This window comes from Glandiceps talaboti, chromosome 9 (genome assembly GCF_964340395.1).
Source record: "Glandiceps talaboti chromosome 9, keGlaTala1.1, whole genome shotgun sequence".
Taxonomy (NCBI): Eukaryota; Metazoa; Hemichordata; class Enteropneusta; family Spengelidae; genus Glandiceps; species Glandiceps talaboti.
Window position 1 is genome coordinate 17,901,080 of NC_135557.1, and position 13,637 is coordinate 17,914,716.

General features: G+C 33.4%; 1 protein-coding gene across 1 annotated transcript in view; it reads right to left on the minus strand.

The window, feature by feature from the left end:
• Nucleotides 1-2,500: 2,500 nt before the first annotated feature.
• LOC144439904 (uncharacterized) overlaps nucleotides 2,501-13,637 on the minus strand; it is a 144,919-nt gene continuing 133,782 nt past the window's right edge. The window contains exons 135-143 of the mRNA XM_078129136.1: nucleotides 12,629-12,796; nucleotides 10,795-10,958; nucleotides 10,176-10,335; nucleotides 9,491-9,707; nucleotides 8,819-9,046; nucleotides 7,567-7,955; nucleotides 6,622-6,834; nucleotides 5,842-6,002; nucleotides 2,501-4,764 (exon numbers count right to left, since the gene is read on the minus strand). Coding sequence (XP_077985262.1) covers nucleotides 4,464-4,764; nucleotides 5,842-6,002; nucleotides 6,622-6,834; nucleotides 7,567-7,955; nucleotides 8,819-9,046; nucleotides 9,491-9,707; nucleotides 10,176-10,335; nucleotides 10,795-10,958; nucleotides 12,629-12,796 — 2,001 coding nt within the window. The 3' untranslated portion in view covers nucleotides 2,501-4,463. The remainder of the gene's footprint in view (nucleotides 4,765-5,841; nucleotides 6,003-6,621; nucleotides 6,835-7,566; nucleotides 7,956-8,818; nucleotides 9,047-9,490; nucleotides 9,708-10,175; nucleotides 10,336-10,794; nucleotides 10,959-12,628; nucleotides 12,797-13,637) is intronic.

Here is a 13,637-nt window from a genome sequence, read left to right on the forward strand (position 1 = left end):
GTCATTTCTCGCATGGTTTCTAAAAATACCACCAATGGCACTGTAGCACAACTGTATTTGGCTGTCGGTATGGGTGTAGTCTTGTTGCTAGATATATTTACAATCTTTAACAATTTGACTACCCTTTCCAGTTTTCATCTTTGCAATATTAACCTTTATTTAGCCATTGGTATGGATGTAGCCATGCATATTTGCATATATTTTTTGAATATTTGTTCACTTACCTACCCATCACTGTTGTTATCTTTGTAATATGCATCATATCCTTTCACTGTTGCTAGGGGCATGGTAATGGTTGCTAGGACCAATTGTGTCCCTGCAGAATAAAACCTCCAGAAACATTTTCACCAAGTTTCAACCCCATTCACAATCCAAAATTGAGATTTTTAGACCTAATTTGCATATCACTTATGGAATCATCATATTGTAAATATAGCTTCATCTATACATCCCCAGATGCATCCCCATTAAATTCAGATAGAGTTTTGACCAAAAGGACACATTAGTTTTAATTTACATATCAATAATGGTATCATATCATATCATGAACAATTTTTAATCTAAACACCCCTAAAAATTTTCCCACCAAATTTCTGCTTAGTGCTTTTAGTATGAGAAATTTTTGACCAAAAAGACACATTTTTATACCTAATTTGCATGCCATTGATGGGATCATCATGTCGTGAACAATTTTTAATCTAAACACCTTTAAAAATGTTCCCATCAAATATTAGACAGATCTGCTCAGTGGGTTTTGAGTTTATGTTTTTCGACCAAAACACACACCGGTGGTAAGATCATTTTGATTTAGAATAATTTCCCAACTAGACACGTAAGGTAATACACTCTCCAAATATTATGGCAATCGGTCCAACGGTTTTTGACTTCAAGTTGTTTACACACACACACACACACACACACACACACACAGAACAAACACATACACACACACACACACACACACACACACACACACACACAAAGACAAACACTCTTTCATGCCTATAGCACTACTGAACCATATCAGTTCAGCTGTGCTAAAAATGTCTCCCTCGAATTCTTTCTATACATTAATGTCGCGTTCAAACATCGGCCTCTGTGACATGCATAAATCTCACTCTATTATTATCCACTATCCTGTCAGATATTCATCACATTATTAATCATATTGGATACCAGATAATACACATTGGCAATTAGGAGACGAGAGGGTTCACACGTAAGTGTCTTAACAAATATAATTTGATATTAATTAAAAATATCCTTTGTAAGACTCGCCAACTATATCTGGTTTAATGTATCGTTTGTTTGGCATTTATGAGATCCAATGCACATAATTGTCACCTGACCATTAATGTATCCTTTCAGCTAAGACAGTGTGTCTTATTTGTCTATCTGTTCAATGATTTAAACTTGTCATATACATCTTAGCCCTTCTCATTGTGGTTCAATTTATAACGTATATGTATCACTTAACTAATTGATATTTAAAGTAATTAAAATATCTGTACATGACAGCTTAATGATTAGCTGTCATCACGTATTATGAGAGCTACCCCACACAGTCATGTGAAAGCCTTGCGGTGTCTCTGTGAATTACGATATATTGAAAACATTCATCAGAGGTATTTGTTACAAGTGGATTTATGATAATATTTATCAAATGATTGGTACACACACATATACATACATACATACATACATACATACATACATACATACATACACACATATACATACATACATACATACATACATACATACATACATACATACATAGATACATACATACATACATACATACATATATACATACATACATACACACATACACACATACATACATACATACATACATACATACATACACATATATACATACATATATACACATACATACACACACATACATACATATACATACATACATATACATGCATACATACATACATACATACACACACAAACATACATACATGCATACATATACATGATACATACATACATACATACATGTGTGGCTACCCATCCTCACTCCTATCAATATCACCACATTTTTGTATCCAAAATAGTATAAATAATATCTTTAAAACAGATATTTATGAAAAACAAACATGATGATTTATATCAATGCTTTGATAACGATGGCTGAGATACAATGGAACTGGCAATGCTCAATATGATCTGAGGCAGTGGTGACACACAGGTTTAAGTTTGTTATGTATCACCATATAATAACTCATTAGAAACAGAAATATGCTAATTAAGACTAAAAAATCATTATATAAGTGACAATACAAGAAAAGACATATGATGATATGCAAATGAATAGACAGCTGATAATCCATTTGAATTTGACTGAGAATAGGTTGGAGGTTTCTTGAACAAAAGTAACAGCACAAGTTTAAAGTTTATTTCCGTGGTGCATTTCACATTAAGGTTGTATAGACATTCATCACACAACATTATCAATAAAAACTACAGTTTATTCAAATCTCATGTAAAAAATATAACAATATACAAAATTATGTCAACTACAATAATCAATGTTGTCTTGGTTACGTAAGTACAAAGGCAAAGATTTCCTTAGGGTAAACATAAACAAATATTACATTGTCACCATTTGCATATATTACATATGCTGCAACGCGTTTAAATTAAATCGACACCTACTTACTACAGTATGATACATTTCTCATAAATGTTCATTTTTTTCATTTCAGGAAGACGAGTAAAATTTATATGTTTACAGAACCCTAGGTACATAAAGAATTGGGAAGAGTTCAAAGTTAAAAGGTCAACATTCAAATTGTACATGTTGATGTTGATTGGAATGTACAGATTTGACTAGTAAGTTCAAAGGTCAATATTAAAGTGAATATGTTATAAATGTGCAAAGTTCATCACTGACATCAGTAAGAGTTCAGAATTGTAAGGTCAATATTCAAATTGTATATTGATTGGAAAGTTCAAAGTTGAAAGGTCAATATTCAAATTTGGAATGAAATGTACCAAGAATTCAGTAGACATGTAGGACTTATAAGTATAAAGTTGAACATTTCCTGGTTTCTGTAAATGAAGGACGGCAGATTTTAAGTTTAGATCAATGAAATAACAACCTCTATTTCTATGTCTTAAAATAATATATATTACAATTTACAAGTACATCTGTATTGCTGCAGTTGAAAATAGTGTCTTGGAATAATTGTCTGTTTATGACTTAGTATATGAAATGTACATTGCTGGTTTAAGGTGTAGTACTTGTCATATACATATTCTGTCTTAGTAACAAGAAGCACGTCTGTTAATGTCATAGTATTTGAAATATACATCTCTTCAAATCCTAGTATTCGAAATATGTCATGTGTGTTTTCTGTATATTTACAATATAGAAACTGCTAAACTCCGCATATTTACAGGCAAAGCCATGAATGACAAACATTTTTGTAGGTGAAAGGAAACAAGGATTTGAACTTGTTAATACATTTTTGACAAGCAGAATGCTTACCAGAAACTATTTAGTAGAATGAGATACAGCATACTTGTGTATGAATGTTTTTTAGTTGCACGCAATATTACACAGCAAATGCTCTATACACATAAAATATTTAGCTAATTATTGTTGGACGGTGCAAAATAAGATTTCTGCATTGAGAAGACAATATGTCTTTCAACTTGTTACGCTACTATACATGGATGATGCATTCCTGAAAACTGTTTTTGCTTTGTGTTAACATTAACACTAAAGATTAGCATCAATGTATTGTACATCATAAGATGTAAATTCTATCTTTGATGATACTAGCTATCAACCTGTACTATAAAGATATAACTATTTCAAGAAAGCAACGTACATTTTAAAATCTAATAATTGCTTGTGCTAATAATAAGTATTTTATTTGACAAAATCACAACTTTCTAGAAAACTGTACACATACTGTAATTATTCTTAAATGGTGAAATTTATTTGATTATAAGAAAAAAAATTAAACAATTTATTCTACAGCTGTGCATTTGTACTTTAAAATTATGTAAATGAGTCATGACTTCTACCATTCCTCCACAACCAAGAAAATGTACATATATGATTATTTGTTTATGCTGGTTTCTTGGTTGCTATGGAAAATCTGTAAAGCTATTGCAATTGTAAAGTCATTTTTTTTTTGCACAAAGAGTCACAGGTTGATTTCATACGTACAATGCCACATTCAAAGTCAACTATTTACAGTACGAGTGCTGTAAAATACAGTTTAGCATATATTCCCATACTATTAAATGAAGGTATCTAATTGGATGGGAGTTTATTGAAGGTCACAGCTGATTGGTTGATAATTACCTATTGTTCTTGTCAAGCCAATTACCTTCATGTATTTCAATATGGTAGTTGCTGATTGGTTAATAATCATCTGTTGAACTATTAAAACCAATCAGATTCATACATTTCAATTATGTAGATAGCTAATCTATTTAGTGGCATGCATTTCTTGTTCTTTTTTTACTATCTCTCCTTGCAGCTGGACTATTTTCTTCATCAAGTTCTCCTTCTTTGATTGTAAATTCATAAGCTGCGCATTAAATCCATCAGTCTTCGCACCTGGTTCAGTTCTTGACCTCTCAAGTCCTTCATTTACTGATTGGATGTCAGAGAGCACCTTTGCCACCTGGGTGTTTAGGTTGTCCAATTGGGATTCCATCTGGTTTATTTGCATAGATAGCAACTGTTTGGGACTTTTTAGACCAGATGATTTTGTCTGGAGAGGTTTTCTGAAAATTAAAAAAAAATAATAAAGTTTAAAATGTTCAAGACATTGTAAGACTGTTTAGATGACTTATTGCTATCAATTCATATAGCTACAGTTGAAGATAAATATTGTTGAACAATCTCTACTAACTGAGTACATAAAACTGTTGGAATCTAAAACTAGTTGCATACCTAAGTGAGCTTCCTGAATTGAGTAAATTATGGTGAAAAAATGAAATACTGTCCAAGTTACAAGTTAAATGCATATTGAATATGGTTAAAGTCAATTATGTTGTCCGAGTCTTTGTGTTTCTTGCTATCTAATGTATTTGAGTGTGAATGTATGTATGTATGTATGAGAGAGAGAGAGTGTGTGTGTGTGTCCATGCATGTGTGAATGTGTGCATATGTATGTGAATGAATATGCAATTGTTTGAGCGAGTGTGTGTGTGTGTGTGTGTGTGTGTTTGTTTGTTTCTGCATGTGCACACATGCACGTGTGTGTTCATCTCTCTTCTCATCTGAATTCACAATTACACTCTTCCCCGATATTCATTGAGTCCATGAAATATCATGCCTATCACTTGTTAGCACTGTTCTTTAGCACTTTACCCCATGCTATTGGGTCAGAACAAGAAGATCAACAACCATATTCTCACACTTCCCTACACAGTAATGCATATGTGGCATACGGAAAGATATCATGGCGTTGACCATCAAATCACATGATTATTAATTTCATGATTTACTGATGTAGTACAATTCTATTTCTGGTTATGAATATTGAAAGACATTGTACTTCATGTACATATATTTTTTAATTTAAAAAAAAAAAAATATTTTAATATTATATGTTTAGTTGGGCCACAAACCTGACTAATTGAACAAACTACTTTTGTGGTCCAGCCAGGAGTTTAAAGTTATTTTTATTTATTTTTCATTGCTGATGTATTTATTGAAATATTTTCTATTCCTCACTAATTGATAGGTCAATTTTCTTTTCTTTTCGACTTCTGGCAGAAAGATACGTTATACTAAAGACTGTAAAAGCACAAACATACTGATAAAGTTTTTGACTTGTAAGGATTCTGTATACATACCTCTTGGGTTCATCATCCTTTGGTTTCTGACCTCTCAATTCTCCTAATCTATCGGCAACAAAGTTTCCAGCCATTTTACCCCCACCATTGTTGGCCAAGAAATCCCGAAGTCTTGAAGCTGTGGTTTGTTGATGTAAATCTGCTACACGCTCATTAATATTCTATGAAAAGTGATTAAATGAAACGTTGTGAAGAACATGACAATCAAATGGAGGCATGTGGTGTAAGAAAATCTGCAATTAGTTGTTTTTCATGAATAAATTTGCAAATGATACAAATCAGCCTATGTTTGTACTGAACCACATGATAACTTCATGTTGCAGTGATTAGTAGCCATTTCCAAACTACAGTGATTTTACAATACACGTATCAGTACATCATGTTGATAAAAATAGCAGCCACTTTTAAAGGAATTGGGGAGAGAAAATATGAGACAAAATAATGTTCAATCAAATTCTCATCATTTTAAAATTTTTATGTATTGCCCTTCCTTATTAGGAGCTCGTAAGTATTTGCAAAACTTTTTTCAAGTAATGAGCGCACCATTCTCTTGTCGGCATTTATATCTTTATATTTGCTGATATGGTGAATAGTGTGAAAATGAGTCCACGATCTTGAGAGCTGTCCAGTTGAGTTTTGTCAAATTTTATTTTCATTTTCAGCAAACCTGTCCAGTTGAGTTTTGTTTAATTTTCTTTTACATTTTCAGAAACCTGTCTGGTTGAGTTTTATCCGACTTTATATTTTTATTTTTCATTCTCATTCAGTTTTAGTTCTTACCTCAGCCTTGAAGTCTCCATGTGATGGTACTTTGACACGGACATTCAGAAGTTCACCAACCACATTAGCCTTATCTTCTGAAGTCTTGGTATGTTTGAAGGCATTCTCTATTGCGGTTCTACCCTGAGTCAATGGAATACCAGTCAAATGACTTGTGGCTGGCGTTGTGCGTGATCTAGCAAAGAACATGTCCTGACAAACTATATTCATAGCCTGTTAATGAAAATATAACATTGAAAATAATTAACACAGTGATCCTCTGCAAACATTCACAAATTTGTCTAATCAAATGGAGGTTCAAGATGACTAAGCATAACCATATGAAAAATTTGAATCATTCTGTCAGATTCTGCTTAGACACTGAAGGACAACCAAGTGACTTTTTCAAAACAAGTCTGTTTCCTAATCAATCGTGGAAGAGGAGAATTTGTGAACAGGAAAAATAGTGTTAATATGATGATGTTTACATGATGATGTTTACCATCTCATATCACTCCATATCACAAGTGATATTCTATGTTAAACAGAGCTTTTCTCAAACATCATAACAAATTATTAATATTGGCAATGGTATATAAGACATAGTATGTCATTCCCCAATAATTTTCAAGGAATTATGTGTAACTTAAGGGGCCTTGCCACTATGAGTAGAAGGTGAGAAGTGATAAGACTATTAGGTGACAAGTATTTTCCAGCTGAATAAAAGAGAAGTATGTATCTATTTATAGCTGCACAAGCTCTGAAAAATGGAAAAGAAAAAGGAAAGTCTGAATATTTTGACTCTTATTTTGAACACAGTAGAACCAATGACGTACACATAAGTTGTTATGATGTACAGTTAGCAGGATATAAATACCACATCATTAGTTTGAATTGTTAAACTTTGCTTTGGTCTGGTAGAGTAAATATTTTACACACTACAACGATAACAAGACATCGGATTACCTTGAAGAATTCTCTCAAGAATAGTGGATTCCTATCGTCAACAAGATCACCAACTTTGATATGTGCGACACAGTGAAGTACCACCATAATGAATTCACCAACGGATTCCAATCTCTCTTGTCGTATGAACAGAATATTATTGGCATGTTGGTAGAAGAAGGAATTACGGAACATGTTTCTGTCGTAATTATTCTGTGGAAGATTGGATGCCAGGAGAAGAGTGATATCTGGTGTTCTGATCAAGTGTCGGAGCATTCGTATGAGGAATACACCAAAGCGGTAGACGACAAATTGGCTTGGTGTAACGCTGTTGATATCTAGAGGTACCAGTTCACCATAGCATGTCCACTGAGCGTCTTTGACATCGATGAATGGATCACTGCCAGCACCTAAAGATAAATGAATAAAGAGAGACGTTATCTTCAAATGTCTGTACAAACAGTTTCACTATCATTTTCAATAAATCTAGTTGCTATGGCTATTTTCCTAGTTGCTAGGGACTTAAGTTATAATTGAGAAACCTTATTTTCTAGCAATTCTATTACATATTTCAATCAATAAACACTTTGCCAAGGTCTGATATCCTACTCAAAGAAGATATTGAATATTCATATTCAGTCTGAACCAAACTGCAGTTAACTTTGATTTAGTTGCCTAGTAACGAACCACAGCTGTACGACCACTGTAACCATAATTATTGTTGCTAGGGATGTCATCCTAAATTTGGAATGCCAACTTATGGCCTACCTATGATTCATAACTTCAAGTAAAACTATCATGCAAATTCATGTTCTCTAAATATATCTACTGAAAGCTGAGTGAAATAGTTGCTAAATAAGAGAACGAGGGGTCACATGATGTCTACTAGTGGCAGTAATGTTTTATAATACATCACATTCTTAGGCACATATTCTTTTCATAGTCATGGTAAATCTCCTATAAATTGTGCGACATGAATATTGCCCTAGGGAAAAAAAATGCGAGTAGTGTCCCTATATGCTAATTGTGGTCACTATGGACCAATTAGTCTATATCACATTGTATGATCTGAGCAAATTACAAATAAAGTATATACGACCGTGATGTGCACGTCTGCTGATTTCAACAATGCATGTCCTTGGCAAGGACTTCCACTAAACAATGAATAAAAAACAAGTTTCAACATACTTATGTAAGCAATCACACAAGATGTAAAATCATCCAGTTTTGTTCAAGATCCAAAGTTTCTTACTTTCATCTTTCTTAAACCTACCATAGACTCCAGCACCATGTAATCCCATACCATCACCAGCATTCTTCTTCAGCATTTCTTCCATATCAAGCAGTTGTTTATAGAAATCTGAATTCATTAATGACGTCATCCAGTCATCACCAACTCCCAGCGGCAAGCCACCGTCCGATGTCTGGCCCTTCTTATTCCACAGGGACGGGTCATCAGGTCGTAGTGAGTCATTATTGGATCGATTTAAGTCAGCAGCACCTAGAGTACACACAGAATATTAATAGTTAAACATCAATGACCGTGGGTACCTTCATGAAGCAAATGTTTAGAGTCTTCTGTGACTCTAAGTCTCTGGGGCACTAGTTCAGAGAATAATTCTGGCAATATGCCAACTGTTTAGCTCTATGTAAATTACATTGGACACATCAATGTATAAACAACATATAAAAGCCTTTCCTATCTGTCCAGATAGGGTAGTGAGACAGGTTATAGTCAACTAAACTCTGGCATGGTGCCAAGTAAATTAAGCTTGGCATGCTGCCAATTACATTTGGCACTGTGCCAACTGTTTGGCTGACTGCCAATTATCTAATATTTCAAGCAACCCATGTACAATACCTAATGAAAGGAGATTGTCTGTATTTCAAATACACTTTATTGGTTGTAAAATGAAAATTTGATTTTCTTTATCTTTCAATTCACCTTTAGCTTGTACAATATTCAGCTGATCTAGTTCCTGTCTGGAAGCTACTTCAGATGACATATCGTTTTCCTTCTCAATCTTTGAAAGTTCTGATCGCTTCTTTCTCTTTCTCCTGGCTTCAAGTTTCTTTCGGACATCATCTCTTTGTTTTTCTTGTTCTTTTCTTTGCACTTCATCCCAAGCTTTCATGGCAGCCTCATGGTCAGCCATGATTTTCTGCAAGAAGACAGAGAAGATTATACTATGTACGCGCCAGATGCAACAAAAAATACGGAACATATGACCCCTTAGGTCAATAATATTTTCCCTGGCTGAACGAAGAAAAATATTGGAGAATAATATCTACTTATATCTGCACTAGCTGCAACTGGAATGCTTTTTAAAACTGTTTTGTCAGATATAGTGACCAATAGCTGTAATAGTGTTCACAATGAGATGAAATGAATATCCTGTGGGCAAACACAATTATGTAGCAGTACACACAGTATGGTGGACTATATCCAATCAAATTGGTAAAATACAGAGGAAGCAATTTCAGCTTTACCAGATTTCCAACTTTCTGTTACCGGCATTTCAAAACCTAGATACACACTTTAAAATTGCATTTATAATTATGAAATAGCAATCATGCGTGTGACATATTATCAAATGCAGCTCAAAAAACGGAATTAAAATCATACATACCCTTTTCTTGGCCTCATCACTTTCTCCCTGCAACTCAGCTTGTAGACGTTTATCTCGTTCCTCTTTCTGCTGTTGCCGTAGTTGTTCCCTCTCCAATTCTCTCTCACGCATTCTTTGTTCATCTTTCTGTCTTTGTCTCTCAATATCGTCTTCCAATGCCCTGTCAAATCATCATCACATACTTTCAGTAAACTAACAACATGCTAAATTTTCTGCACTCATATGTGTCTGTGTGTGTCTGTGTGTACAGCAACTATGTATGTATGTATGTATGTATGTATGTATGTATATATGCATGCATGCAGGTACGTACGTATGTATGTGCGTACGTACATATGTACATATGCATGCATGTATGTGTGTATAATACATTCATACAAATACATGAATATATATATGCACACACACATACACACATACATACACACATACATACATACATACATACATACTTACGTACTTACGTACGTACATACATACATACATACATACACATATATTATGTACATGTATATGCAATATTATATATAAATTTTCTTTTGATATTGATTAATTACTAGACTAAGTTTTTTTTCATGAAGAATATCTCCTGAGTGGAATATTTTATTTATAATCTTACTTCAGTTGTTCTTGCATTTTCCTTCTCCTTTCTTCATCTTGTTTGCGTTTCTCAGCTTTGATTCTATCCATCTCCTCTTTCAATTCTTTCATCTTGGTTTCTCGGAACTTCTTAGCTTCAGCTGCAGCTTGGTCAGCCGCTTGTGCATACTGTTTGACTAATTCCTGGAAACGAAAATGGAGGACAGTCAAGTATTTAGTCATACAGAGGAGTTTTAAGGGACAATCACATAATATCGCAGAAGCTCAATAAACGAACTTTGTCTGTTTATGACAACCCCCCCCTCACCCTAAACATACCTTAACAAGTGAAACATTTTTTTTTTTAATTTTTTTTTTATCTTTTTAATTTTTATTATTATTTTTATTTTTTTTTTATTCCCTGTGCTCAAGTGCAACATTGACATGTTTATATATGATGTAAACCATAGTGAAAACTATAACAGTCACACCGCTACAATTAATTGATGCAAACACATTACAATACTATCAAAAACCCAGCACTGTATTTCACATTAGCAGTAAATTATTCACTTATGAATCTCAGTAGTAAATTCAGAACCTGTTATCATTGAAGGCGTAAAAGTTTTCGAAATTTTATTAGAAATGTGAAAATGAAATTCAGCAATTGCATTGACACCAGACCCCCTAAATGAATAAAGTTCGCTTATTGATCTTCTGCGACATTGTTCAACCGTCCCTAATGAACCATCTGTTTTCTTCATCAGTAGCCATTCATCATGTGTTTGTGCAATTCAACAAAACACGTTCAATCACAGTCTCTTTATAGGCGAACGTCTTATCTTGTAAAATGCTATTGAATGATGTATCAATACCAGTGCGACTAATCACCTGGTTTCATGTTGCGATAGTCACAATAAAGATAACACACAAACAACTCTTACATAATAGTGTCTGCTCTACATTTTATATGTATTTTGTTATCATTAACAAATATAACATATCTATGGTTGCATATTCAACCACCGTTTTTCTCTAGGGGCTATGGTACAAAGTCTGGTTAACTTATTTGTGTGTTTTTTTTGTTAGGTGCTTCAATATATTCAAGATATTACACATGTCCAACACAGTTTGCCCTTAAGCCAATTTGACGCACTACTGACGCACACAATTTCCAGTGACACACCAAAATTTGGTTTTCCTCTATCTCTTACTCAGTAGTGACTCACAAGAAATGTCAGTTTTTACATTTTGACTCACAACAACAAAATTTGGCTACCATTAGAGGGTACACTGGTCTAAAAGTAATGATGTTCTGTTCTGTCCTTTTTTTATCCAAACCAACCAAACTGGAAAGCATATACTGTAGACAAGCTACGACAAACTTTTGGAGCTTGTGTGCACCATTCAATCTTAGACATTGATAATCAAATATAATATTTGACATCACTATTACTGAATAACAAAGTGATAATTTTTTTTTTGAGTTTGCTTTTCAAACACCAACCAGGTTGAGATTATACTGAGTTCACATACATCTACAGGGAAATGCAATTTCTGGAAATAAAGGCATTTTCATAAACTTTGGTTTCTGGAGAATTATTTCATGACATTACATCAAATGCATTATACTCAAATTGCCACAACACAATGATTTGAAACTTGTTCCTTCTTCATTGTTCAGTGTAGTTCCTTGCCATGGACATGAATTGTCTCATGGGAGTCAATAGACACACACACACACACACACACACACACATATATACACTACCAGAACTTACATAGTCATGTTTTGTTTATTTGACGGTAATAAGCACTTAGGAGTCTTTACACTCAAAAAATCAAAACTTGCAAATATTGACACAAATTCTCACCTCTTCAGCATGTGAGATATCCCTCATAGCGTCTGCCAACTCTCGCAATTGTTTCTCCTTCAATGCAAGTCTTTCATGGGCTTGTTTTACATCAAGTCCTGGTAGCAAGTCTCTCTCTGCCTGCTCTATCTTCTGAGTTGTTATCTTATCAAAGTCACCAAGTTGTTTCTATCATAGTATAAAAATGATGAGAAATTATTAATTATTTATTATTCAATTTTCCATTTATTTGTTTACCTGTGTTTTGATACAATCAAACTTGACAAGCTCTTAAAGTAATAAAGCGCAAGTAATAGAAATCAAACAAAATACTTCTTAGACAACAGATTAGATTAGATTAGATTAGATAAATTATTACCAGAAAAACAGCACTATTGCCAACTATAATTATTAAGACAATAATCTTAGACGAATATCTCTCCTAACACTGTGCTGTATTTATTTTGAACTTTGTGCATGTCAATGAGCAAAGATTGAATATAGTATATGTCTTATCATTGTGCTAGTCAGAAACAAGTATGTTTTATCATTGTGCTAGTCAGAAACAAGTATGTTTTATCATTGTGCTAGTTAGAAACAAGTATGTTTTATCATTGTGCTAGTCAGAAACAAGTATGTTTTATCATTGTGCTAGTTAGAAACAAGTATGTTTTATCATTGTGCTAGTTAGAAACAAGTATGTTTTATCATTGTGCTAGTCAGAAACAAGTATGTTTTATCATTGTGCTAGTTAGAAACAAGTATGTTTTATCATTGTGCTAGTTAGAAACAAGTATGTTTTATCATTGTGCTAGTTAGAAACAAGTATGTTTTATCATTGTGCTAGTCAGAAACAAGTATGTTTTATCATTGTGCTAGTCAGAAACAAGTATGTTTTATCATTGTGCTAGTCAGAAACAAGTATGTTTTATCATTATGCTAGTTAGAAACAAGTATGTTTTATCATTGTGCTAGTCAGAAACAAGTATGTTTTATCATTGTGCTAGTTAGAAACAAGTATGTTTTATCT